The sequence below is a fragment of the Aethina tumida genome, chromosome 5 (genome assembly GCF_024364675.1).
Source record: "Aethina tumida isolate Nest 87 chromosome 5, icAetTumi1.1, whole genome shotgun sequence".
Lineage (NCBI taxonomy): Eukaryota > Metazoa > Arthropoda > Insecta > Coleoptera > Nitidulidae > Aethina > Aethina tumida.
Genome location: NC_065439.1, coordinates 16,050,662 through 16,077,094, shown reverse-complemented (window position 1 = coordinate 16,077,094; position 26,433 = coordinate 16,050,662). Strand labels below are relative to the sequence as shown.

Here is a 26,433-nt window from a genome sequence, read left to right as displayed (position 1 = left end):
CTTCCGTGAACCGCGTTCCCCAGAAGAGCAACTTATTGTTGATGTTTTACTGAGTCGACTTTTTGTGTTTTTACTTTATACCTGTCTTTTAAAAAAAAAGTAACCATTTTCCAATCAAGACACTTTTATACGTGCTATAAAAAATAATTTGAAGAAGTTTCCGTGAATCGAGTTCCCTAGAAGAACGGCTTATTGTTGATTTATTATTGAGTCGATTTTTTTATCTTTTTAAACTTTACCTGTTTTATAAAAATCCATCAATTTCCCAATCAAGATTTAGGTACTGAGAAGAGTAATTTACGTCTTTGGTTTATGATTTATTTGAATAAATTTTGGAATTATATATTTTTTTATTAAACTACATACAAGATATTTCTAAAATAGATGGTCAAGAAAATAATCCAAAATAAAATATTTTTCTGGTCAAGAAAATAATCAAATATAAAATATTTTTCTATTTTTTAGAAATAAACACATCCTCAAATTTCAATTTCAAAAAGAGTTTTCCCCAACCTTTGGTCTAATCATGGTTACATTTGATATGTATCGTAAAGTTGTTGTTTGAGGAGAGTTTTCATACATACAAACTAAATCAAGTAGGTATGACATGATGACATAATCACTAATTGTATTTATGCTGTTTCACCATGTTACAATTATAAATACTTGTAACAAGTAGATTTATTTAGTCCTATATTGTATTTAAACCATTTTTGGTTTTTTTTTATTTAAGTACAATGTATTAATCATTAGAAAGAGGTTTTGTAAAATGAATTTTATTAAAATTGTGTTTGGAAAGAGGCAATCAAAAAATTGTAAAAATGAATTTTACATAAATTAGGAGAGATAAAATTAGGCGTTTGGAATTTCTCGTATTGTTACATGCGACGAAAAGTGGTTTCATTCAGACAATTCTCGATGATCTGGTTAATAGCTAAACCTGGTAGACCATTACGATTATGATGAAGATTTCCGGCACTGTTTAGTGGACTGCACGTGGAACTACCTACAAAGGGCCCAGACCATCAATGTGACAGTTTAATTTTTAATAATTGACCCACTTCATGAAAAACTGAAGTAGACGAGCTAGTCAATAGAAAAAAGTTCTTACTTACGTCCAAGCAAGGCAGTGTTGCATTAGAGACTGAAAGGAGGCATCAAAATGTTAAATAGAAAGTTTTACTTCATCCATCCCATATATTTTTCATGTAATTATTATTTATTTTCGTCATTCTCCATTTTTTATAAATTATTCGGTTTACATCTGAAGAGGTTAAAAAATTGAACCTTTCTACATTTCTAAGAATCCGGATTTTTCTTCTTGTGGCATCAATTTACTTCTAGAACGTTAAGAAACCATTGTTAATTATTTCTTTGAATAATATATATTTGAAAGAAAGTTATGTTGTTTCAAAGTTAAAAGTTGAAAAGGTAAATTGAAAGCATGTTTCAAACAGTAACGTGAATGAATTAACTCTTTGCAATTGTAACAATGACAAAAATTACGTCAAATCTTTCACCACGGACCTGTTACGTGTAAATGTTAGAGAGGATGTCATTGATCTAAAAATTCCCCGTCGGTTTCGGTAACCTACGTGCAAATAAATCAATGTCACGGATTCGAAATCGATCGACACCTGATCAATGCGGATAGGTAATCCCGAAATCTGGCCAAAAGGAAATCCGGTACCGGACTGCAAATTGACGTTCTAACGCCAGACAATAGGTTTAATGTGACTAATGGATAACGGGTTTGTTTAAACAAAATGTGTTATATTTCACGTGAATTTGCTATTTGTACCTGTGTGAGTTCACGTTCACGGTTTGGAACAACGTAATCCGCATTCCAACAAGAAATTTATATAATTATATTTTATAAATGTTGTCCATTAGTATTACAAATGTTAATTATTATATTATACATTAGTATAAGTTATTTATGTACACATTTATTGATTAAAAATATATTTATTAATTACTCAATTGTAGATTTAATTAAAATTTTTTTTTTTGGTGCATTTAATACCATCATATTTATTACATATAAACTGTATTAATTTCTTATACTTTATTCTACTTCGTAGCAATTGGATTAGTAAATAATTTCACAACCATTTGCTTACCCCTCGTAAACCCATTTCCGAATAGCTTAAACGTTCCAACGTAAGGCATTAGAACTACCAGGCCACGTAGTTCTAAAGTATCATAGCATGTCAGAAAAGTATGGTTATGTTTGTTTTTGAAATTCCAATTTAATTTAAATTTTCAAAAATGTTTAAATTTAATTTTAATCAGGACATATCGGAAGAAAACGATAGAAATGTAACAAATTCTGAAAGCACCACCATTCAATGGAACAAGAGCAGACAAATCCTGCCTGGACATTTAGAACCAATAAACACAATAATAAACTCCAACAAAAGCAACACAATTATATTTAACAACATCGAAATTGAATATTTAGCATCCACTGATGTGTTGAGATATTTACAAAACAAACAGGAGAACTTTTCTGTGATCAGTGCAGAACAAAATCACTCTGATCTTATTACAGCAATATACGAAGGTAATGGATAATGTCTGGTAATTTTGTATAGTTTTTATATTTTTGTAGGGGGGTTAAAAATATGGGAGTGTACATATGACTTATTGGATTATATAAGTAGTGAAAAGTTGGAGTTTGAAGGCAAAAATGTATTAGATTTAGGCTGTGGTTCTGGAATAGTTGGACTTGTTACATTTTTGCAGGGATCTGAATGTTGCTTGCAAGATTATGTAATGTATATACCTGTTATTTATAAAAGCACATATAATGATATCCATTATTTTAGAATGAAGAAGTGTTAAGGTACATAACTATCCCAAACATATTTTTAAATGCACACAGATTCAATAGAGATGTGAATAAAGTAAAGTTTTATTCTGGAGATTGGAATTCCTTTGTAGACCTATTAGCATTGTCTGAAGATGAAAAATTCGACTACATTTTCACCAGTGAAACAATTTACAACCCTGACAGCTATCCAAAATTAATAAATGTATTTAAGAACCTTTTGAAACCAACTGGGACTATTTATTTGGCCGCAAAATCGCATTATTTTGGCGTAGGAGGAGGAATATCATCATTTCAAGAAGCTCTGGATAGTGAACAATTTATTTACAACACCTGCTGGCACTGTGATAAAGGAGTGAAAAGGGAAATTTTGGAAATAAAATTGCAATGAAATTATTGTTTTATTTACGGCGCTAATCTCTGATATACCCAACCATTTTCGCCCTCATTTACATATTTATCATCTAGGTTCTTTTCTTTCAACTGAAACCTAATTCTATCATGTAACTTGTCAGTTTGACTTTGCCAGAATTCTATTGTGTGAGGTCTCACGTTGTAGCCACCCCACAGTGGAGGTCTAGGTGCCTCCCCTTTGTATTTTTCCATCAAAGTCTTCTTTTTCTCAGTCATAACATCTCTGCTTTCAATTGGTTTACTTTGGTCACTTACTAAAGCACCAATTTGACTTTGATAAGGTCTTGTCTTGAAATAATTATCTGCCTCTGAAAAAGGCAACCTTTCTGCAACACCTTCAATCCTCACCTAAAATAATGTTTGAAAAAATCATTCAGAAGTTAAATCAGTTACATACAGATCTGCGAAAATGTTCCCAGTAGAATGTAAGAGCCACATTGGGGTTTTCCGCCTATAAAATAACATTTTAAATAAACTCTTGATATTATTTAAATGACTACCATTTCTTGTCCTTTCCTGCTGGTGTAGTGAGTGAAAAATCTGAATCCGTCATTGTTGTAGCCCTTTAAAAGAACGAATCTGGCTGAAGGATAACCATCCCTAAAGCAATCATTATACGGTAAACAATCAACGAAATGTTATTTAATTACTTGTTGACTGTTGATAAACACATCGCATTTGGTTCAAAAGTTCTAGGGTCGTTTTTGACCAAAGTGAACCATTCTTCGAAAAGTGCGAATGGATCTTTAAATTTAATATCTTCTTCCAGGAATACATTTTCCCTAGAGTTGTTGTCGTTTCCTCTACCTAAAAGAAAAATTTATTATGTGAATATTTGATTGTATTTATTGTATTAGTTATGTAATTACCGCCAATGTCCATGGTTATTTATATAACTGCAAATCAAATGACTCTTAATGATAATGATTTCTAGTTGTTTTTAAATTAGTTGAAATAATTATATCCTAATGGAAAGATGTATTATATAAAAAACTTAAATACTATAATAATATTTAATCAGACTACGTCAATTAAGATACTTACTTATCTTAATATTTAATATTTACTTAAGTATTTTTGGTTTACGAGCTACGTGCTTTATGCAGGTAGTACTATAAAATTAATTTAAACAGTCTCTTGAAATCAACTTCAATTATTTCTTTGCAAAATTAAAGAACATATTCATTCCAAGCTCTTGACGTTGAATAATTCGTTCGTAATCTGATTACAATGTGACAAAGGAGGGAAAAGGAAAATTTTGAAACAAAATTACATTGATAATGTTAGATTTATATTTAAGGTCCTAATCTCTGATATACCCAACCATTTTCACCCTCATTAACAAATTTATCATCTATATTTTTTTCTTTCAACTGAAACCTAATTCTATCATGTATCCTGTCAGTTTGCCCTTGCCAGAATTCTATTGTGTGAGGTCTCACATTGTAACCACCCCAGAATTGCGGTCTGGGTACTTCCCCCTCTTTGTATTTCTCCTTCAAAACCTTTTCTTTGTCTGACATAACATCTCTGCTCTCAATTGGTTTACTCTGGTCACTAACCAAGGCACCAATTTGACTTTGATAAGGTCTTGAGCTGAAATACTTGTCTGCCTCTGAGAAAGGCAACTTTTCTGCAATACCTTCAATCCTCACCTAAAAAATTAATGTAATAAAATGCACACATTAGTAATGTAAATCACATACAGATCTGCTAAAATGTTCCCAGTAGAATGTAAGAGCCACATTGGGGTTTTCAGCCTTAAAATACAGACATTTTTAAATAACTGTTTGATAATATTTAAATAAATACCATTTCCTGTCCTTTTCTGCTGGTGTAATGGGTAAAAAATCTGAATCCATCCCTGTTGTAACCTTTCAAAAGGACAAATCTGGCTGAAGGACAACCATCCCTAAAACAATTATTTGTGGTAAAAAATATAATACAAGTTAAATATAATTACTTGTTGGCTGTTGCTAAGCACATAGCATTTGGCTCAACAGTTCTGGGATCGTTTTTGACTAAACTGAACCATTTTTCAAAAAGTACATATGGATCTTTAACTTCAATGTCCTTTTCCAGGAATAAATTTTCCCTGTGGTTGTACTCTGTTCTCATACCTAAAAGACGGATAAATTAGATCAATATTCAATTGTTGTAATTATGTAATTACCCCCAATATTCATTGTTGTTTATATTATTGTAAAACAACTTTTAATGATGATGATTTTGTGATAATAGTAAATAGGATGACAAATATATCTGAAAAATAACTTAATTTATAATAATATATTAGAATAATAAGATTATAATGCGTCATACGAAAAAATATTTACCAGCATCTACCAATGGAGCATGGATAATTATTTACTCACAGGCTACGTGCATTCACTAGAACTGAGTGAGCTATAGATACGATTATAGGTAGGCAATCCATTTTACACCAAGCATTATCTTAATAGATTAAATAAGCTTATAAGCTGTTAGAAAAACAATAAAATTATAATTATATCAAGAAAATATTGATTCCAGTGGTCTGTGTGTGAAACATTATGTTTATTTTATTACTACCAATAAAACCAGGAATCAATTAATTCTAAGTGAACAATTTAAAACTATACAGAAAAATATAATCAATTATTGCATAAATTTAAATAAACATTTAATTTTCATCGTTTGTTTTTACATTTAAAAACCCAGAATGACTCAATTAAAAGATTCCAGTGCTGCCAACGCCAAGGCAGCGCAGTACATGGCGGACAGTCCGATGAAATTGTTCTAGGTTAAGTGAAAAAAGTTCGGCCTGAAATCGTATACGTTTTGTATGTGTGTTGTGTGTTTATAATCGTGTAACCAATTATGTCCGAGGCAACGAAGGTAAGTTGCCCGTTCGCACACCGCCATCGAGTCAATTAACTGACACAACGCAAAACACGTTTTTCTTGTTGCGGCTTGTTAACGTCAATGTGACAAACACTTTTGTTTGTCCTGACATTTGTTTTCCATCCCAAATTCTCAGTTATGAGCGCTGTCCCGTCGCAAGAAACACAAGCAGACATTTATTCAAACACACCCAGCTTCATAAAAGTAGTTTTTTCCGCCGTTTTTTCACATCCGTTAACGTAATATGTCCGCAGGTGCAGGAGTACAAGGAGGGCTTGAAGAAGCAAGCGGAGGAGCTCGTGCTCAAGGGTTTCCCGGAGACGATCGTTAAACTGAATGCGATATTGGAAACACAACAGTTTAAGAACCGACGTTTCGCGGACATACACCAAGACATAAACATCCCAGTACCAGACCCCATACTACTGAACAGCCACTCAGATTCGCCGCCTAGCAAAAAGACAAAATATGACAACAGTATTTCACAAACAGGCAACAAAGTCCAGATACTGCCCACAGGATCTGTGCCCACTAACAAAAACCTGGTTGAACTTGTTGAGAGTGTCAAGCCACACATCAGAAGACTTGTTGAGGACTCAAACTTGGTTAATATTCTCCATTGTTTTCATCAACACCTTTATTTATCTTTAATTTGTGCTTACAGATGAAAATGTGGATATCATTTATGATCCCCAAAATAGAAGATGGCAACAACTTTGGCGTCTCAATCCAGGAAGACACGCTGGCGGAAGTTCAGTCTGTCGAATCGGAAGCGGCCGCTTTCTTTGACCAAATTTCCAGATACTTCATCTCCAGAGGTACATCAGTTATTCTTACCAGACTTGCATGTTCACGTTTGTTTCGGTTGCAGGAAAATTGATTTCAAAAGTGGCGAAGTATCCGCACATAGACGACTACCGCAGGGCGGTGCAGGAACTGGATGAAAAGGAATACTTGAGTTTATGGCTTGTGTTATCCGAAATCAGAAACAGATACTGCGCTCTACACGATATTGTTATAAAGAATTTGGACAAAATCAAGAAGCCCAGATCGTCTAACGCCGCTGAATCTTTGTATTGATTAGTCATTTTCTAATTGATCAATTTGACACTTACAAATAAAACTAAAATAATTTTAAAGATTTTTTAATTCACAACTGTATGATTTTTTAATTCAGAGCTGTATGATTTTGTTGGTTAAAATAAGAAAGTATTTTCGTAATAAATAGTTGCCAATTATTTATATATCATCTGTTTTATTTTAACTTATCATTGTGTGAGAAAACCATTTCTTTGACACTGCAATGATAACTTCACAGAACAGACACGAATTTATCGTCTTAAATAAATGCGGATTTGCGTTATTACAATGACTCCGAAGATGATTAAATTTCTTGTATTTCGTATAATTTTTCATTAATCTCTGAAATTCATTATAGAGTAAAACAGAAAATGAAACAAGACGTTTCTAAAATAGGTGCACAAAGTTTGGAAATCTAATTTTTCTTCTGAAGTAAATGCAGCCCTCAAATTAAATTTCAAAAATTGATGTTTTGTATTTGCATAGTTTTTGAGTTACCTTTTAATTACATTAATACTAGGTCTACCAGTGTTACTATTCGGCCTGTAATGAAAATATTTTGATTGATGCAACTCATGAATTATGCTTTATACAGTTTTTTGCAATTAACAATTTAGTGATATGTAACTTTTACTCAAGTTCACTAATCTTGAGGCATTTGGAATAAATTGACGTATAATGGCTATGATGAGCTTTTTGAGTATCGGAATAAACAGAGTTACGTCAAAGAGCTACCTCAGAAGAGGTTAGTTAATCTCGAAAAAGAGCTACAACAGCTCAGCAGGTTTTTTGAAGAAGAGGAATGGACATGGAATAATAGGTTAGCACTAATTATGATATTTATCTATTCATAACAATTACGATTGGATAATCTTTTTTATTTAGTGACTTAAGAAGCAAATACTCGTTTAAAATTAATTTTTTTCATTTGAAAGGACACTTATTTGCGCAGTGGTAACAGTGAGCAAGATTGTTCAATCCTAATTTAATGGATGTTATTGAAATTGGTCCTTTCTTTCTGAAATCACTTTGGAGTTCGTGTCATGCAAATGCGACTCCCTTTATTACCGTATGACGTTCAGTCATAGAACTTCAGTGAACTAGATCCTTTGATTGATCTAGTTGGCTGTACGTTTCCAAACAGAACTCCATGACGACTCCGTTGTGAAAACAAATTTCAGTTGCTGCAGCCGATTACGTGTTTCAGTTTTCCTTCGCTCCCAATCATTAAAATTGATTAAAATTCAATATGGAAACTGAGGACATGAATGACATATCTCAGCGAGCTCAAGAATTGATTGATATCGGTATGATTCGAACAATATTGGCAATGAACGACCTTCTAAGTACGGCCCAATTCAAAATCGGTCATTACAGTCATATCCATGAAGAAGTGCAAGCGAATGATGTTGGTGATGGCGATAACGTTCCGGCACTTGCAGAAGAAGCGGATAAGACTACGATTGGTAATAAACATGTTACTGATCTTATTGAAAATTTGAAGCCACATATTCAAAACCTTTTGGCCGAATCGGATGTGGTAAAAAAATGTTCTATATTTTATTATATTATTACCCCATTTAAATTGTTCGCAGATTAAAATATGGGTCGCAATAAACATACCAAAAATACAAGGTGGAGGTAACTTATCGTTTCTAATTCAAAAGACAATTTTATATGTGTTGACCTATATTCATAATGAAGCAGACTCATTTTTTAATAGGATTAATACCTATTATAATTCAAGAGGTATATTATTATATTGATTAAGTTGTGCTAATTTCTATGTTAATTTTTTCAGCAAAATTGCTTAAACAGTCACAGGAACATCCACACATTGAGGATTACCGTTATAAAATTAGGGTGAGAGATGAAACTGATTATATTGCATTTCAACAGGTAGCTTACGCAATTAGAAATCATTATTGTTATCTCTATGATGTTATATCAAAAAACATTGATAGGATCAAAGCACCAAAAACTTTAAATAACAGTCAAACTTTATATGACTGATGATTTGTGTTCAATTTTCTAAATAAATTCTTTTGATTTATTTCGCCGTATTTTTATTGCGCCCTTTTCAAATGATAAAATAATTTTAACACACAGTAATAAAGAATTTATTTCATATACATATAAAATATAATTATAACAAATATTATTCAGCCACCTTATAATTAATATATTAATTAACTGCAAAAATAATTATTGACCGTGCTGCAGTCGAATAATTATTTCTTGTACATCTGCCACTATCACTGCTAAGGAAAATATTAGGAAATGCATGATCACATGATCTACAGTGTAAATTATGACTAAACGTATCACCTAATTATCGAAACAACGAACCAAACACTAGGTGTAATACTTTATTCTTTAAATATTGAATATAATAAAAATACTTTTAATTTTAAACATGATTCTCTCAAGTATCAAATCCTAACAGTCTATCTAAATGCATTCCTTTAAGAATTTTCTATCAGTCATACTCATAAAACACATACAAGACAAAATTCCTTTCTCCCAATTGGTTCCTTAATTCAGTACGACTCTTGCATGTGCCACTTTGGCTCTGAATTAAAACGTCTCCTCTTCTTCCTGCAGTCTAAGTATCTCAGACTTGTTCAGGAAGTAATAAGTCGGTTGTCGTCCCTTTAAATCTTTAGTGACGCGTTTCGCTCCTGCTTTTATCAACAATCTGCTTATGGTCTCCATTTTCTCCACACCCATAGCGTAATGTAAAGCTGTTCTTTCCAACTGCCCAAAAATACAGTTTTAGCAAAGTGAATACAGATTAAATAACATGCTTACATTGTCTCCAAGTTTGAGGGTGTCGGGGAATGTGTTGGCCAAATAATCAACAATCTCTTCTTGTTGACACAGTACGGCAATATGTAAAGTACATCTTCCATAACTGTTCTTGCCAATCGACAACAGTTTACCGCTTCCTGTATCGTTCTCATCAGCCAACAAACTCATAACATCACTAACTGAACCCTGACGAATAGCATGGTGGACCCGTTCACGTTTCTCCTGCAAAACCACATTAAAAAGCAATTAAAGTAACTGTCAAAGTCAAAACTAATAACGTACTTCAAAGGCCAAAATCGACTGCAGGAAAGACACCGTATCAGGCTGATTTTCTTTAGCCACAGCCTCCATAATCGGTACCCCATCCTGGTCAACGATATCAGTAATATGATCGTACCCATCCAGCAGTAACTCGACAAGTTTATCGGTGTCACCTAAAATAAAACATTCACCATCGAACACTCTTAAGCAGAGCTCTTACCTTTGGAGGCGATGTGAAGAACGTATCTGTCTATTTCTTCAGTGTTCTCCGAAATGTTTGCTTGGATGCTGATGTCTCTGGCAGTTCTGTACAGTTCATCTCTGTAAGCCACGTTGATTTCCGTTTCCAGGAGCAGTTGGAACAAGGCGTTCCTGCCATGTGCCCTCGCCGCAGCGAAATGAAGCATGCTTTGGCCATGTTCATCCTACAGTAAGTTATTGGAGTTTCTGAGAAGAGTTAAAGAGTTGGGGAACTTACTCGGCTCGTGCTATTGAAGGCCGAATCGTCTTCTGGGTTGTCGTCGTCTGGTTCCACTGTTACAACGTCTATTGTTGCGGGAACTGAGTTGTTGTCGTTGGCTGGTTGAGGCGAGCCTGATACTATATGCGACTCGCTTTCCTATTAGCATATTTTTGTAAATAAAAGGTTGTTTTTTAATTGAAGATGCTTACTTGTGTTCGTCCTCTTGATTTGAGGTTGCTTCTAGTATTAGCGAAGTTGTAGAGATACTGAGCCAGATAAGCGATTGGATCTTCTGGTCGTTTGTTAGCTACTTCTGTAAGGCCCTTAATTAAAGGGTCGCCTAAAGCTGAAAATGTATTTAAAATGACGTTCTTTAATTGAAAAGTTACACGTATTTGTTATTATTATTATATTAAATATATCTCAGACATCTGATAATTGAAAACCAATATGGTTGTGGTAAAAAATGAAAAACTTCCAAAAATATACAGTTTTTTTATTACCAATTTTCTTCTAAGAAAATATTCAATCTAACATATTTAATAAAATATTTTGCTCTGTTATATTTTTAATACTTTGCGGCACCGTCTATAAAAATGTTCTAGGAAGCTCCAATTCCTTCTAAAATACTTTTATATTTACAGTGAAAGGCGACGTCTAATTTTTCCGATCAGCTGCAAGAAATGAACAGTTTTAGAATACTTCTTTTTTAGATAATTGAGCTACAGGCATTATTATGAAGCTGTTGCGTCTGTTTTGAAAAAAGCTTTTATATGCCAACTATGTATGTATTTCGTTGTTTTGACCTGTGTAAAGCTTCTCGTGGTACATGCCTCAAAAGAATAGTCTCTAGTAATTAATTTAAATAAAAATCACATCCTATTTTAAAAGGGATCATGCGCTTCTAGATGTGCTTTTATGTTATACTTTATGTTGGTTTATTAAAATTTGATACTTACAGGATGCCAGATATCTTCCCTCTTCAGTAGCAAAAAATGGCATGTCGACTTGGCCATTAGCAACCTTCATATTATCTGGAACCAAAGAAAAAACGTTGCTCAGAGTGTAAAATATCAATAAGAGTAACCCAATCAGCGTGTTTTTGGTATAGTTCTTGTATGGATTTCCAAAAAAGAAACCAAGCAACAATCAAAATATTTTAAAGAGAAACACAGGCGAAAATTTTGAGTCGATATTTTTATAACCAGGTGATTCGGTAAATGCTATAAGACATGATTATGAATCGTCAAGTGCGTAAAATCAATTTAAAAATATAAATGGACAATTGAAAGATGGATACACACTATTTTATATGGTTAGTACCTTTCCTCTGCATAACGAATCCTTTTAGAATCTTAATGAACTGCCTGACAGACTTACTTGTAGAATCACCTGGAATGGAACGCACTGTGGAAAATTCTACTTTTAAAGCAACTCTAAATTTTCGCTAAGAAAACACTCCACTGAAGATAGAACAGTTTCAAAGTCACAGTGCTGTGCAAAATGTTTGTCACACACACCAAAAAAACGAAACAACTTGAGGAAAACAGTAATTTGAGTACAAATATATTTGGTGCAATGATCATTGACTTTACTGACCTATTTTTATCACAACGTCCATCCGTTACCAAACGAGTGACTTATATACAAAAAGGTAAAAAACAAAGTGAAACTTTGGCACTATGTACAAGTACTTATACTAATAATTACTAAATTTGTTTTATGTACAGTGCGACCTACAACTAATTGGTCATTGGTTTAGTCCCCTTCAACCAGCGTACGTTTCCTTTTGAAAATGTTTACGAACATCGCAGCAATGTGTAAGGAGTTCGACATGGCCAAATCCTTTTCTAACTGCAAAATATTCATAACTGCCGTGGTGAAATCCTCAAACGTTTGTAACTCCGTTATTCCCAAACACTGCTGATTATTCACCTTAACAATGTCAGTAGTGCTGGTACTTCTTTGGTAACCTAATCCTCTAGTAAGGCACAAATGTCTAAGATTATCCGGTTCTTTTATTAAGTGTGGAAATCTCATAGTCAAATTGAATTGTAACGTGTTACCCAAAACTGTAGGTCTGGCAGATAGATAACCAAGTTTATCATCGCATTTAAACTTTAGATTTTCATTAAGTACCGCCATCAATCTGCTCATTCTCGAGTAGATCTGGCCAATGTTTCCAGGTTTCAAATGTGACGTACAGGTTACAATTCTAATGTGGTCCATAACATTAACCCAAACCGCCAAATTGGCGCCGTTGCTAATAAAAACACCTCTGCCGTATGGCCAGAATTTGCCGTGCAATCTGTCACTGTCCGGGATATTCCAAAGAGGAATCAACAGTCCGTTGGTTGCCAAAATTACTCTAGCCTCCGAAGGGTCTTCAAGCACCTCATTCATTGTGTAGTAAACTCCAGTTCCTTCAGCCAATTCATCTTCGGTTGCATTAGGGTACAGAGCTTTAGCAACGTCTTCACTCAAAAGTACACCTGTGATGGCTCGTTCGATTTGTTCCAGTTGACCAATGTTTATTGACTTCGGTAGCTCGAAATCGGCTAAATTTCTTGTGCAGTCTAGTGTACCTGAAATATTTAAAATTAGAAACTGAATGATAGTACTTTTTCGGTACTGTCATTCAGTTTTACCTGTTATTATATATTTGTTGGCGGGATCAATGTCGAGGTCAATCTCCTTTTGCGAATCACTTGAGGGTTCCACAAACTTGACAGGTGGATGCAAAGGTAGTTCAGGGCTCAAATCGATATGATGGTAGTCTTTGATAATGGGGATCAAAAGCTCGTGAAAAACCTTGTAGACACAAAAATCGGGAGCTACAATTCCAGCGGGGAAATCTTGTTCCAATGCAACTCTAAAGGCCATCTCGGTTGGCAGCTTCTTAACGCTGGGCCAAATTAGGTCATACAAATGGTGATCGTACTTTGTGAGTCTCAGTTTAACATCGTCGAATATATATCGTTTCATGTGCTTGCTCAGTAGAGAAGATGTCGAGGTGTTTGAAGTGTTGGAAACATTAGATGCGGCGGATATTGCGTTGGAATTGCGTCGGCCGTGAAGTACCATATAGCATTTTTCTAGAACGTTGATCATGTCCTCGTCATCGAGCTGTTTTTTGGCTGAGTAAACGTCCTTCGGATCTATGTGGTAAAATATGTTACATATGGGTGAAGATGAAGAGTCAAGTTTTAATGACTTTCGTGGTGATAACTCGAGTCTTAATCTTCAACCTAGGATGCATTCGCCAAATATGTGCGCAACTCACCAAAAAATCCTATCGTGGTTTTGTTATTAATATTTCGATAAATGTAACACACATTCACACCTTGTGTTCACCAATACTATTTTGTAAATAAACAACAATCAAAAAGCCCCTAACGTGTAATAACGCTAATTCAACAACTAAAAATTTACCTTTGTCGTTCAACATCTCTTCCACCGTATTTGGTTCAGTTCCGAAGTCTGTCAGAAGAGTCCTATGTGAAAATTCATCCCGATGGGATCTATAATATTCCGCCGTATGACCAAACTATAAAAATAAGTTAAATAATTTTAAGTAATTGTTAATAATGAGGTAAATTTGAGTAATTTAATTTTACCTTATCCTCTATTCTAGTATCAGCTCCTAAATGTACTAATAGATTGTAGTAGTGTCCATTATCTGACAAAGTTGCAGCGTAATGCAAAGGTGTCCTTCCATCTTCATCTACGGCTTGTATAGTTTCTGGAAATCTTCCAGCGAGATATCTTACAATGCTGGTGTTCCCGAAAATCACTGCTACATGTAAAGGTGTGGCTCCCTGAACAAAAATATAAAGTTATTGTGAAGTTTTTTAGTTATGGTTGAAGGCAATACCTTTGGTGATATGTGATCTTTAGCGATGGCAAATTTGCGACGATCTAAAGCTGCTTGAAGATCTCTAAGACTTCCGTCTCTTGCTGCTACATGGATTCTATTGATTTTAGACTACAAGAAAATCATTATGAGGTTTCATAACAAAAATTGAATTTTTCTATCTTACCATGTAAACAGGGACATTCTCCAAAAAAGTCTGTAGTTCGGGGTTGTCACTGGATTGGCCTACTAGTTTTTCTCCCTCACCATTTAGTACCAGAGAAGCTAGTTGTTCCATATTGCCTAAAATTAATTGTTGCTAATTGTTGGTTTTTGTACATTCTTGTAGTTCTCCCAGTTTCTTTTCTTCGAAAGTAATTTTGTTTAAAATATAAATATATTTATTTTTATGTTTAGTCTGAGGTACATTTGATCAATAGTAACCCAGAAAAAAAACAGATGTGATCATTAATAATTCCACATTTATTAATTAACCAATTACAACAATCAATATAACAGATACTAAAAAATTTAGCCCACGTTATAATAAATTTTCCTCCGGTCAATCCGAGCCCAAACCATCAAGTTTACCTGTTTCCACCATGGCTTTAATCTCATCGTCATCTGGTCGATCGTCGTGGTGTTGACCCTGTCCCTCTTCGTTTAAACTCTCAATTTCGTTCTCTCCATTAACAACCCCTTCGATAACCCCTTCAGCATGTTCGTCCCCCTCCAGGGTTTTACTGCTGGGTGGTCTACTCTTATTACTAGTTCTACTGGCAGCCCGACTGGCCGGTCTACTGGCGGCTTTGCTACTCGGTCTAGTTCTGCTACCTACAAGATTATCCCCCATAATATCCCCAAATATAGTGTTTGCTTTGTCTCACCTTCTTCTAGTGGTTCATCAGCTTTCTCCTCCTTCTCCTCCTTTTCCTCCTTCTCATTGTTTTCCTCCTTCTCCTCTTCCTTGGGGTCATCGTCGGGCTGTTGCTCCTCTTCCGGCTCTTTCGTTTCCGGTTCTGGCTCCGGTGGTGGTTCCTGAGATTCCTCCTTGTTTTCTTCGGGCTTCTCCTCTTCCGGTTTAGGTTCTTCAGTGGCTGCTTCTTCGTTGTTGTTGGCGTCCCCTTTGTCTTCCGGTTCTTCTACAGTCCCTTCCGTTTCAGGATTACCATTGTCATCATGTTCTTCCGGTTTGTTCTCTTCAGTCGGTTCCTTCTTAGCTTCTTCTTCAACTCCATTACTTTCAGCATGTTCAGGCTCGGTCTCGCCATTAGTCTTCTCAGGTTCGTTGCCATTTTCAGGTGACTGGAGCTCTTCTGGCTGGTGGTTTTCTTCGGTGGCATTTCCAAATAATTTCTCCACTTTTTTTACTGCCTCGCCGATTGGCAGACTTGTAGTCAACATACTCCAGTCGAAGTTAGCAGCGAAGGAGTCTTTAGCAGATCTAGGACACTCTGGAATTACATGTAGAAGCTTCGAGTCGAGCTCTGAGGTTCGGGTTTTGTAGTAAGCTGCAGTTTTCTGCCTCTGTAAAATTAATTACATGTAAAGTAGAGGGACAATTTAAGTGAATTGGTGTGTTTACGTGGTCTAAGGCAGATTCATCTGCTCCATTGTCGATTAAAAATTTGGTCATTTCACCGTCGTCCTTTAAAAGAGCTGCGTAGTGTAAAGGTGTTCGACCTTCGTTGTCCTGGATATTGATACTGTTTGGATATTCTTGGATGATGAACTGGGCGATTTCTTGATTTCCTAAACCAGCAGCCTAAATGAAAATAAAAGGAAAGAATGAAAGAATGTGTTTCTCTTGTGTTTGCAAATTGAGTCGATACATAAGTAACGGTTTTAGCTCGATATTCGGTTTTCCACGTAATTTCCAGGAGTATAATCAATGCTCATTATGCATTCCAATACCGTGGCCATTCTTTGATTGGTATTATTATAATTTCAATACCAAATTACAGTTCGGCCTATTGGACAGTTTATAAATAAAACAACTTTCACCCTCCCACAAAAAAATTGTTCGTGTTCCTTTAAACACACCCACCGAAGGAAAAAATTCCTGAAAACTTAGAAATTTACAAGCAGGAAAGGACGGACAACACACACCCATATGTTCACATGTCTTTATGTAATAGTGTAGCGTAGACACACCTGAACAGAAATGTTGCGTGTAAACTGTCACCGTCGAAGCTACGGAACATTTCCTGCGGCCCACCCCGGGAAAAGGGCGCCCCTTTAATGGACACGTGCATTTTAAACCGCAAAGTGCCCCTTTTAGCGGCAATTAGGTTAGTGGCACTCTTCACTACAATTGATTTCTCCGTTGTCCGTCTTGTCCGGATTAATTTTGTGGTCTGTCTCGTATAAAATATTGTATCTGCAAAGTGGCTTCACGTGAAAATGAAAATATAATTTTAGTTAACACGAACCTGTACTTTGCAGCTTTTAACTTTGATAAAAAATCGTGTGATATGTGCCAGTCATGCAAGTATGACAATGTTTTGTTAGTCTAATGGGTTTATTCTATATTTCATTTTATTGTAAATTTGAATATGGAAATCGATTATTTTACCTTGTGAAGCGGGGTGAGTCCGTTCTGGTCTTTACCGCCCAGCACCATTGCGGGAATCGGCGGCGAGACTCTGTTCTTCAAACCCTCCAAGTCGCCGTTCACCACATCATTATGGATTTCTTTGATCAAACCCTGAACGAATAAAGTTAGTACATCCTACGTTTCAATGTGTATGATTATTTTACCATGATGTGCGGAACCGCTTCCAGAAACTTCTTGATCTTGGGATTGTTGCTGTGTTCGACCAACAGTTTGGAACCGTGACCCTCCCAAACGACCTGCTGCAAATTGGTCAGGTTGCGTTGGTGGATCCAAATCCGGATGTTGGACTTTTTGAAGTTAAGACCTGAAATGAGTTCAGACATGTCGAAATGTAATGACACACACAGATAATAAGTTCTTATGTGGGTCGTCCTGTTTTATTATTAATAAAGGTTTTGACGTGGTTTGGGTATTTTTGGGAGATTACGTCTATTTAAAATTAATCAGTAATACTGTCGTGCGTCCTTCTGGAAAATTTAATTATTGGGGTTGTGAACAAGTAGTGGAAAAGGGGGCATTTAAATATAGATTTATGCTATTTGAATAATTGATCTTTGTAAATGTATTTAAGTAAGAACAAAATATTAAAAATTAAATTGGATTGAATAATTAATTGATAAAAGAACTGACAAATTTTTTCAAAGATCCTAAATTTATATATTTTCAGTTTTGAAAAATCAGAAATGATAGCACTATAAAGGCAATAAAACTCTAAAAATTTGACACTTTTTTGCCTTTAAAAACAAGAAAATGATATAGAAAGCAAATTAAATATTTAATAACTTAATATATTTTTATTTTTCAAAAAACAAAATAACAAAAACACTTCAATATGTATAAATAATGTAAAAATTGAACATTTTTTAAAAATAATCGTGTCATTTTTGTCTTTTAAAAACAAAAAGAAAGTGATTCATATAAATTAAGTATATATAAAAATTTAGAATATTTCCAGGTGACAAAACCAAAAGTGACAACACAAAAAAGTTTGTAAAAAACTAAGATTTGGATATTTTTTTATAAATAAATGACATTTTCTTTTTAAAACTATAAAATAGTGATAGTGATAAATAGCAAATTAATGTAAATTTAGTATTTATAAAAAATGTAGAATATTTTTTGGAGTCGAAAATCGAAAATGACAACTCTGCAAAGTCTACAAAAATCTAAAAAGTGAACATAGTGATAGATAGGAAATTAATGTGTCTTAAGTATTTATAAAAATTTAGAATATTTTTAGGAGTCAAAAACAAAAAATGGCAACACTACAAAGTCTGTAAAAAATCTAAGATTTCATAAATAAATATGTGACTTTTGCCTTTTAAAAGCACAAAAAAGTGATAGTGATGATAGTAAATTAATATAAATTGGGTATTTATAAAATTTTAGAATATTTTAGGAGACAATTTTATATAAATGAACACGTGACTTTTACTTTTTACAAGTATAAAATAGTGATATATAGTAAATTGAATAAACTAAGAATTTATAAAAATTTAGAATATTTTCAGGAGTCATAAACCAAAAATGACAACACTACAAAGTCTGTAAAAAATCTGAGATTTGTATACTTTTTTATAAATAAATATGTGACTTTTGCCTTTTAAAACCACAAAAAATTAATATTGATAGATATTAAATTAATGTAAATTAAGTATTTATAAAAATTTAGAATATTTTTAGGAGTCTAAAATGACTACACTTCAAAGTCTACAAAAAATCAAAAAATTAGACATTTTTATATAAAAAAACTTGCGCATTAAAAGCATAAAATAGAAATAGATAGTAAAATTGAATAAATTAAGAATTTATAAGAATTTAAAGTATTTTCAGGTGTCTAAAACCAAAAATGACAACACTACATCGTCTGTAAAAAATCTAAGATTTGGATAATTTTTTATAAATAAATATGTGACTTTTGCCTTTCAGAACCATAAAAAAGTGATACTGATAGATATTAAATTAATGAAATATTGAGTATTTGTAAAAATTTAGAATATTTTTAGGAGTCAAAAATGTCAACACTACAACGTCTACAACAAATCTAAAAATTGGATAATTTTATATAAATAAACATGTGACTTTTACTTTTTACAAGTATAAAATAGTGATATATAGTAAATTGAATAAGTTAAGAATTTATAAAAATTTAGAATATTTTCAGGAGTCATAAACCAAAAATGACAACACTACAAAGTCTTTAAAAAATCTAAGATTTGGATATTGTTTTATAAATAAATATGTGACTTTAGCCTTTTAAAACCACAAAAAGTGATATTGATAGATATTAAATTAATGAAAAATTGAATATTTATAAAAATTTAGAATATTTTTAGGTGTCAAAAATGACAACACTACAAAGTCTACAAAAAATCTAAAAATTGGACAATTTTATATAAATAAACATGTGATATATATTTTAAAAGCATACAATAGTGATAGATAGTAAATTGGATAAATTAAAAAAATACATTAAATATTTTCAGGTTTCAAAAACCAGAAATGACAATCATACAAAGTCTGTACAAAATATAAGATTTGGATAATTTTTTATAAATAAATAGATAACTTTTGCCTTTTAAAAGCACAAAAAAGTGATACTGATAGAAAATTAATGTAAATTATGTATTTATAAAAATGTAGAATATTTTCGGGAGTCAAAATACAAAAATGAGAATACTACAAAGTGTACAAAAAATCTAAAAAATTGCACAATTTTGTATAAATAAACATGTCACTTTTACCTTTTAAAAACATAAGAAAGTGATTGTGCAAATTAATGCCAATTAAGTATTTATAAAAAAATTGGCTTTCAAAAACCAAAAATGACATGGTTACAGTCTATAAAAAGATAAAAATTGGACATTTTTTAACTTTTTATAGAGTAAACGTACAAGTGTTGCCTTTTAGACGCACAAAGAAGGTGTTCAGAATAAAAATAGTTTGATAAATATTTGAAAATATAAATTGCAATTAAAATAAAAAATAGTGATTGATAGAACAACATGAAGGATAATTAAGGTACCTGTCTGCATGATGTCCTTCATAATACTACAGCCAGGACGAAGAACGCGAAACTTATGTTCGAGAATTCGAATGGAAAAAAAAACAATCACCCAGATCGATACATCGAAATCAAACGTTCGAAACGACTGAACAACGTTATGGAAATGTTGCTCCGATACTTCCGTTCCATACAAACAATCCTCCGATGGGTCACATGACCATATAACTCTTTAATTATTTAGTAATAATATCGACCGGTGAACCCCCCGCGATTGCTCCACTTATCGCACATTTCGCCGACGAAAAATTGATCCGGGTCATACGGAAAGTTTAATGATTGATTATTGTATTTTAATGGATTTATTTGAAGTTTAATAGTCGTAGACAAAAAAGTTGTCTGTCGTTTTTTTTTTGTTCGGCAACTAACCCTCCAACAATTTCCAGGAATGTTTGGCTCACGATTCATAATTAATTTTTTACGGCGCAAACACGTGCATTTGATTAAATGTTTTTAGAAAAATTCCCGGTAAAATCAATAATAGAATAATCGTTAGTATGCAACTACAACTATACATACAACAATAAAAATTTGTAGACAATATAAACCGACGACTCCCTACTTTTGTTACCTGTTATAAATTCTATTGGAACTATTTTTTTAACGATAAGTTTTAGTTGTGAGGTTAAAATGTCGCGACACGAGGCACAAATTGATTTGAATAAGAATGAACTGTCTGATCAAAACTTTAATTTTAAGGTAGGAACTTAATATTTAACGAATTGTTAGGTCATTTTTATTAAAGGTATTTAAATATGGGAATTTATGTTACATAGTTTTGTTGGGCAGTAATTGACATGTTTAACTACCTTTTCAACCAGTTTTATTACTATTTTATTTTTATTTTTATATTTAACTGCGCATTATTTGAAGTGGATAATTTGAATTTCCTATACCAAATAGATTTTAAAATAATTTCATTATATCTTATTCTAACTAATAATATTATTTCAATATTTGCAGATTTAGTATTTTAAATTTATTTTACATTATTTACATATTTAATAGACTTAAAAATAAATAATATCTCATTTGTTATAAAATTTTTATTTTCAAAAAACACATTTTGTGTATTTAAAGGCGTTTTATTCGGTTAATTCACAATTTATGTGATGTTTAGTACAGTAAAATGCTTAAAAATAGACTTTTCTCCAAAGATTTTGCAGTTATAATTGTAATTTTGGAGGATTCAATCTAAGTCAATAGAGTCTGAAGACGTTTTTGACACGTTCTGTTAAATAAGGAATCTAGATACAGTTTATATCATCCGAATAGACATATTTGACAAGGCTTGAACTTGCTGTGTGGTGAGAGATACACTGTCGCCCATATGTAGAGCAACAAATTAATAAACATAATCATTTCATTAAAAGAACAATTCATTTTAATTTAAATTAATAAGTGTCTAAACATTTCGTACTTCAATTTATATACGGATATCTAGTCTATCTATTTACATAGTTTTTACACAACATTTTATTTCGGGCAGTTCATAAGTAAAGCAACCAAACCCTATATTCGATATAATTGATTTTATAATTTATTTTTGTGTAAGACATCGTACCTTAAAGCTAAAAATGTTTAGAAGTCTCTATTTATCGATACAAATTAGACAACAAATAGTAGAAAAGTTCCGGAATGGAGAAAAGCTTCGCTTCACAAGGAGTATGTGTTCTGCCTTGACCAGTACAAAATCCAGACCACAATCCAATGGAAAACCTGTGAGAAGAAATTGATTGGAAAATCTATTCAAAAAAACCGTTAAATATGAATGAACTCTGCGAAGAAGTTCAAAATCATTGAAAAGAAATATCGAATGATTATACTGAAAAGCTATTAAAATCAATGAAGAAAAGGTTTAGAAGTTATTAAAAATAATGAGTGTGCTGCTAGATACTAAATAAAAGAAGGCTAAATGTACGTAGGTTGTTTTATTTTAAAGTTGCTTTTGAACCTTAAATATTTTTCAAATATTAATAAATACCTAATTAAAACCATTAATACAGTGCTATATTGTTTTTAACTAACATACTGCATAACTGACAATAATATGGATATTTAAACGTACACATTTATCAAGATAAATGAAAATTTCTAAAATTGCTCTACATATTTGCGATAGTGTAGGTATCATGAACAAAACGTAACTCCAACTATTTGAGAATGCCAAGGAGTGTGTAAGGTATTTGTAGAGCTCAGGGACCAAATACTGATTGCTGTTACTGATTTAACGGTTAATATTCTTTCTTTCTTTTTTAATTTTGTTTAATTAATTTCCCAAGGAAAAATTAAATTTGTTACTAGTTTAAGGACACCTAGTGTGAAATTTTGAAAAACTGATTTGTACATATTTCTATAGTCTCTATCTTCAACAAATTAAAATTTCAAATAATATATCAAATAATTTTTGACTATTTGACTTTGACTAAGAAGAAATCTCGGACTAATTTTTAGCAAGATAATGTCCGCCCATGTGAATTTACTGCCTTGGCCACCCAGATCTTCAAATCTTTCCACAATTGAACTTGTGTGCCCCCAAGGGCTCTTAATGAACTAAAACGTCAGATTCAGTTCATCTGAGATGTGATATCACAAGAAAATGTCGATAATCTTATTAGATCGATGCCACGACGTGTCAATGAGTGTCTTAATCAAAGAAGGGATTCGACCCATTATTAGCTTCTGACACTTTAAGTTTTAAGATTTTTGTTTAATTTTTTAATCAACCTTTTTCAGCTAATAACTGGCTTGAAATTAATTTTTTCATTTAAAAATTTCATGTATTCAATGAATTCTTCAAATTTTAAAATATTTGATGCTGTAGTTTTGTTTAAAAAAGTCCCAAAAATCACCTTTGCCCCTTAAAAGGTCTATTGTAATTTTATTTAATTTATACAGGAGATAATATTATTTATTAAAACTTATTTTAATAATTTATGTGTTGCAATATATATTGGTACCTCGACTTTTGAAGAAATTAAAATTATCCTCTTACTATCCTATCAAAATAGGCAAATGTTTTTATATAAATATGTCAAATTTTATTAATATTTTTATTTTCATAATTATTTCTATATTTGTTAGATGGTAATTGTTTATAGTTCGCTTGTTAGAACAAATTAATCATGTCTTCCAACAATTTTTATATAAATACGGAAATTACTCAATTGTTTACATATTTAATCACCTTTTGTATCAATTTAATCTAATTTTCATAATATTTGTTGATCAGAAAACGAATTAGGTTAACAGTTAGCCTGAATAACAGTGTCAACAACCCTTAACTTGTGCCCTGAATTTACTTGCCTATTAAATAAAATATTAAACTAATTTCCAAACGCAATTTCATAGATACCAATAATATCATTAAAAACTAATGGCTCATTTGTTGCACATATGTTTAATTGCAAAAACTAATATACTTAATATGCAGGCTGATAATTAAATATATATATTTAAAAAAACTGGTCATTATAATGCGGGTTAGTACATATTTGTCCGGAAGTCGTTTTTAATATTGATCAGTACGATTTATTATTCATCGGTGTACCCCGTACTTTATTCAGGTCGGGTGACCGAGGGATGTTGACATTTAAAAACGCCACAAGCAACACAATTTATTACTTACTTTCCGAATTGGCAGTACTTTTCCTGGAAACCGGTAGCGACTTTTGGGCGTTGGGCAGCTCCAGTTCTTGAAGGTGGTTCGCGTAGTACTTGGCCGAATGCTGCTTGTAGTCCAAACAATTCGGGTCGGCACCTGCGTTCACCAGTAACTTTTGAACGGTCGCGTGGTCCTTGCACATCGGGGTGTAGTGGTAGGCGGTTCGTCCCTCCTAAAACAACCCAAAACTTGTCGTCTTTAATTTGTGCAAAGATAATTAGGTCCTTACGGAATCTTTCATGGAGACCATTTGGGGGAAGTTGCGGATGAGGTACTGATATATCTCCTTGAGGTCGTAATAGACGGCCTTGTGTAACAAGCCAATGCCGCTTTCGTCTTTTGCCATCACGTACTTCTTCTTTTTGTTGCCCTCCTCGTCCAGCAAGTTCTTCAGCTCCTCCAGTCTGTCGCTGTTGACTGCGTCGTGGATTAGAGAAATTTTCGACTGTAAAATTAACAATTTGATTAATTTATGTCAATGATTGTTGTGGAAATATTTACCATCATGTTGGGGACAGATTTGAGGAACGTCCTTGTTTTGTAGTCGGCCGAATATTCACCAACAAGTTTTTTCCCTTGTCCTTCGAGTACCACATGTTCCAACCTGTCGATATCTCCAGTTCTTATTAGCTGTTTCAAATGGGCTGAAGTAATTTGCAGAACTGTTGAAAATAAATGAGTGATTATGGATTTGATCTGATCAATTATTTAGATTTCATTGAATAGTTGCATTTCTCAGTATGCTAAATTATTTATAATAAATAATTCAACTAGGGGGAATATAATTATGTATGTAATTTTTATCAATAATGTAATTGTTTTTTGTGTATTTAAATAACAGGAACATTTGCATAAAAATAAACTGAGATCGTAAACCTTGAAGAAAATAGACCCGATTCTTCGATAAGGGAACAAGCGCTTCCAAATTTATTGCCTGAAACTAATATTTATCATTAAAACACACACGTTGTTGGCTAAATTAATCAGATAAATAAAACCATACTTAATGTCATTGATAACACGTTGGTTGGTTTTAGTGATGACGAAGTATCCACATTAATCGATAAGTTTTGAAAGAAGCCCTTAATGAATACTTATCACCTTGACACAAATGTAAAACCTAATTAGAGTTAAGTCAATTCTAAACTAAGTTGATGTTTTAATAAAAACGTTCGTGTCCTAATAACAGAAGTTGGATTTGTGGAAAATATTAATTATTTCGCAGCAGTAAAAGATAAACTAAGCAAAGTATCAAGTAATTAATACAATTCCATAAACCATTATAATTACAATTGTTAATGCGCTCGTGTGAAAGTTACTTTTATAACTTTTCAACAAGAACAATAATCTTCTAATTAACATCGTTTAAAAATGGCGGATGCGCCGGTTAAAGTTCAACCGCCCACTTTCCACAATTAATATTAACCTCATGACTTATTCCGTGTAAAAACTGGTGCACTCCTAATCATAATCTAATTAGGATCGATTTATGTGCAGTTCGGTGACTTCGGAAGTCTTACGGTAACGGAATAAAGGGTGGAAAAAAAAATGTCCGGTTTTAAGTCTTGAGCGCGGTGCACGCCCCTGAAGGCTTTTCGATAATTAAAGAACAATGTCACTTACGCTCGAGTTATCCATTCACCTGCCAACCCTCGTTCAACATTATGAATTACTTTGGCTAAACAGTCACGCGATTCTCTGATACGACACCGCGAAAATCATGATCGAGAACGTTTTGTCTGTGTGCTTTTAGATTATTCGCGATCGTTGCTTGCTTATCGAATGCGTTCTTTGAAGTTTTTTTAGAATTTCAAAGCGGCTTGGGTAAATGCAAGCACGACGTTTAATTGTAACTAAATTTTCTCTAATTCTTTAAATGTTACTTTATTTTCATATTTTTTGTTATATTTAGTTGAATTATTTTAGTTTTAGGAGTTTGCAAAGACCGTGTTTAGATTATTTTATGAATTTATGATTTTTAAATCTCTTAATTTTATTTTTTCCAACATTTTTTTAAAATTATTTGTTTTTGCTTACAATTTTTGTTAAATTGCAATTAATATTTTTAAATTTTAATAATCTAATTTAGATTGTTGATTCAAATTATAAATTTAACGATTTTTGCAGTAATTCATTGAAATAATAATAATGTATAGCTGTTGCTTTCCAAACACTTTCTACATTTTTCAAAATTTTTCAATAACCACTAAAATAAATAAGTTTAAATTATTTTGTTTGTAAGTTTATGATTTTTGAATGTCTTAACCTGTTTAAATTTTATTATCCCCATAAATTTTATACATTTTTTGTTAAAATTTATCTTATGCTGAATTATCTCATTAAATTATTTAACATTTTTAAGTTTTAACTACTCTGTTATTTAAATTCTCGATCTAAATAATAAATTTTACTAATTCGCAATAATCTGTTAAAATAATAATAATTAATGTATTATAATTTTTTTAACATATTTCCTACATTTTTATAAAC

The 26,433-nt window shown here is 32.6% G+C and overlaps 8 protein-coding genes across 14 annotated transcripts in view; 4 read left to right on the top strand and 4 right to left on the bottom strand.

The window, feature by feature from the left end:
- The first annotated feature begins 2,203 nt into the window (after positions 1 to 2,203).
- On the top strand, positions 2,204 to 3,226 carry LOC109601568 (histidine protein methyltransferase 1 homolog). 2 transcript variants are annotated; one of them, XM_049967429.1, is made up of 3 exons: positions 2,204 to 2,566; positions 2,615 to 2,780; positions 2,832 to 2,985. In XM_049967429.1, the coding sequence occupies exons 1-3, from the start codon at positions 2,272 to 2,274 to the stop codon at positions 2,845 to 2,847; spliced, it is 477 nt and encodes a 158-aa protein (XP_049823386.1). In that variant the 5' UTR covers positions 2,204 to 2,271; the 3' UTR covers positions 2,848 to 2,985. The 2 variants fall into 2 exon arrangements, with proteins under 2 accessions (XP_049823386.1, XP_019873368.1); XM_020017809.2 differs by having other exon boundaries at positions 2,209 to 2,566; positions 2,615 to 2,775; positions 2,832 to 3,226.
- On the bottom strand, positions 3,216 to 4,404 carry LOC109601579 (pyridoxine/pyridoxamine 5'-phosphate oxidase). Its single transcript, XM_020017821.2, has 5 exons — positions 4,117 to 4,404; positions 3,898 to 4,054; positions 3,748 to 3,847; positions 3,645 to 3,698; positions 3,216 to 3,595 (listed from the first exon to the last, which is right to left on the bottom strand). Exons 1-5 carry the CDS (start codon positions 4,127 to 4,129, stop codon positions 3,239 to 3,241), a joined length of 681 nt encoding a protein of 226 aa, XP_019873380.1. The 5' UTR covers positions 4,130 to 4,404; the 3' UTR covers positions 3,216 to 3,238.
- A 112-nt stretch (positions 4,405 to 4,516) lies between these two features.
- On the bottom strand, positions 4,517 to 5,829 carry LOC109601580 (pyridoxine/pyridoxamine 5'-phosphate oxidase). 2 transcript variants are annotated; one of them, XM_049967430.1, is made up of 6 exons: positions 5,570 to 5,829; positions 5,421 to 5,509; positions 5,211 to 5,367; positions 5,060 to 5,159; positions 4,954 to 5,007; positions 4,517 to 4,902 (listed from the first exon to the last, which is right to left on the bottom strand). In XM_049967430.1, the coding sequence occupies exons 2-6, from the start codon at positions 5,431 to 5,433 to the stop codon at positions 4,543 to 4,545; spliced, it is 684 nt and encodes a 227-aa protein (XP_049823387.1). In that variant the 5' UTR covers positions 5,434 to 5,509; positions 5,570 to 5,829; the 3' UTR covers positions 4,517 to 4,542. The 2 variants fall into 2 exon arrangements, with proteins under 2 accessions (XP_049823387.1, XP_019873381.2); XM_020017822.2 differs by having other exon boundaries at positions 5,584 to 5,829.
- A 146-nt stretch (positions 5,830 to 5,975) lies between these two features.
- On the top strand, positions 5,976 to 7,374 carry LOC109601577 (proteasome activator complex subunit 3-like). 2 transcript variants are annotated; one of them, XM_020017820.2, is made up of 4 exons: positions 5,976 to 6,124; positions 6,385 to 6,735; positions 6,795 to 6,948; positions 7,002 to 7,374. In XM_020017820.2, exons 1-4 carry the CDS (start codon positions 6,107 to 6,109, stop codon positions 7,208 to 7,210), a joined length of 732 nt encoding a protein of 243 aa, XP_019873379.1. In that variant the 5' UTR covers positions 5,976 to 6,106; the 3' UTR covers positions 7,211 to 7,374. The 2 variants fall into 2 exon arrangements, with proteins under 2 accessions (XP_019873379.1, XP_019873378.1); XM_020017819.2 differs by lacking the exon at positions 5,976 to 6,124 and adding an exon at positions 6,186 to 6,334.
- A 588-nt stretch (positions 7,375 to 7,962) lies between these two features.
- On the top strand, positions 7,963 to 9,263 carry LOC109601582 (proteasome activator complex subunit 3). 2 transcript variants are annotated; one of them, XM_020017826.2, is made up of 4 exons: positions 7,963 to 8,030; positions 8,418 to 8,750; positions 8,806 to 8,959; positions 9,012 to 9,263. In XM_020017826.2, exons 2-4 carry the CDS (start codon positions 8,460 to 8,462, stop codon positions 9,221 to 9,223), a joined length of 657 nt encoding a protein of 218 aa, XP_019873385.1. In that variant the 5' UTR covers positions 7,963 to 8,030; positions 8,418 to 8,459; the 3' UTR covers positions 9,224 to 9,263. The 2 variants fall into 2 exon arrangements, with proteins under 2 accessions (XP_019873385.1, XP_019873384.1); XM_020017825.2 differs by lacking the exon at positions 7,963 to 8,030 and having other exon boundaries at positions 8,319 to 8,750.
- A 43-nt stretch (positions 9,264 to 9,306) lies between these two features.
- On the bottom strand, positions 9,307 to 12,482 carry LOC109601570 (uncharacterized). The gene is made up of 8 exons (XM_049968224.1): positions 12,345 to 12,482; positions 11,705 to 11,779; positions 10,955 to 11,091; positions 10,761 to 10,901; positions 10,503 to 10,707; positions 10,304 to 10,455; positions 10,022 to 10,243; positions 9,307 to 9,967 (listed from the first exon to the last, which is right to left on the bottom strand). The coding sequence occupies exons 1-8, from the start codon at positions 12,364 to 12,366 to the stop codon at positions 9,788 to 9,790; spliced, it is 1,134 nt and encodes a 377-aa protein (XP_049824181.1). The 5' UTR covers positions 12,367 to 12,482; the 3' UTR covers positions 9,307 to 9,787.
- Positions 12,379 to 24,545, bottom strand: LOC109601571 (uncharacterized). Of its 2 annotated transcripts, XM_020017811.2 has the most exons (13): positions 24,445 to 24,545; positions 24,173 to 24,388; positions 23,908 to 24,115; positions 17,359 to 17,519; positions 17,174 to 17,305; positions 16,184 to 16,363; positions 15,486 to 16,125; positions 15,190 to 15,432; positions 14,786 to 14,901; positions 14,363 to 14,563; positions 14,178 to 14,292; positions 13,394 to 13,903; positions 12,379 to 13,330 (listed from the first exon to the last, which is right to left on the bottom strand). In XM_020017811.2, exons 1-13 carry the CDS (start codon positions 24,448 to 24,450, stop codon positions 12,504 to 12,506), a joined length of 3,555 nt encoding a protein of 1,184 aa, XP_019873370.2. In that variant the 5' UTR covers positions 24,451 to 24,545; the 3' UTR covers positions 12,379 to 12,503. The 2 variants fall into 2 exon arrangements, with proteins under 2 accessions (XP_019873370.2, XP_049824179.1); XM_049968222.1 differs by lacking the exons at positions 23,908 to 24,115; positions 24,173 to 24,388; positions 24,445 to 24,545 and adding exons at positions 14,620 to 14,730; positions 20,241 to 20,350.
- The window catches only part of LOC109601586 (interferon-inducible double-stranded RNA-dependent protein kinase activator A homolog B), a 25,493-nt gene continuing 19,940 nt past the window's right edge, over positions 20,881 to 26,433 (top strand). For both annotated transcript variants that reach the window (XM_049968223.1, XM_020017832.2), the window contains exon 1: positions 20,881 to 20,978. In XM_049968223.1, the coding sequence (XP_049824180.1) occupies positions 20,910 to 20,978 (69 nt within the window). In that variant the 5' untranslated portion in view covers positions 20,881 to 20,909. The remainder of the gene's footprint in view (positions 20,979 to 26,433) is intronic.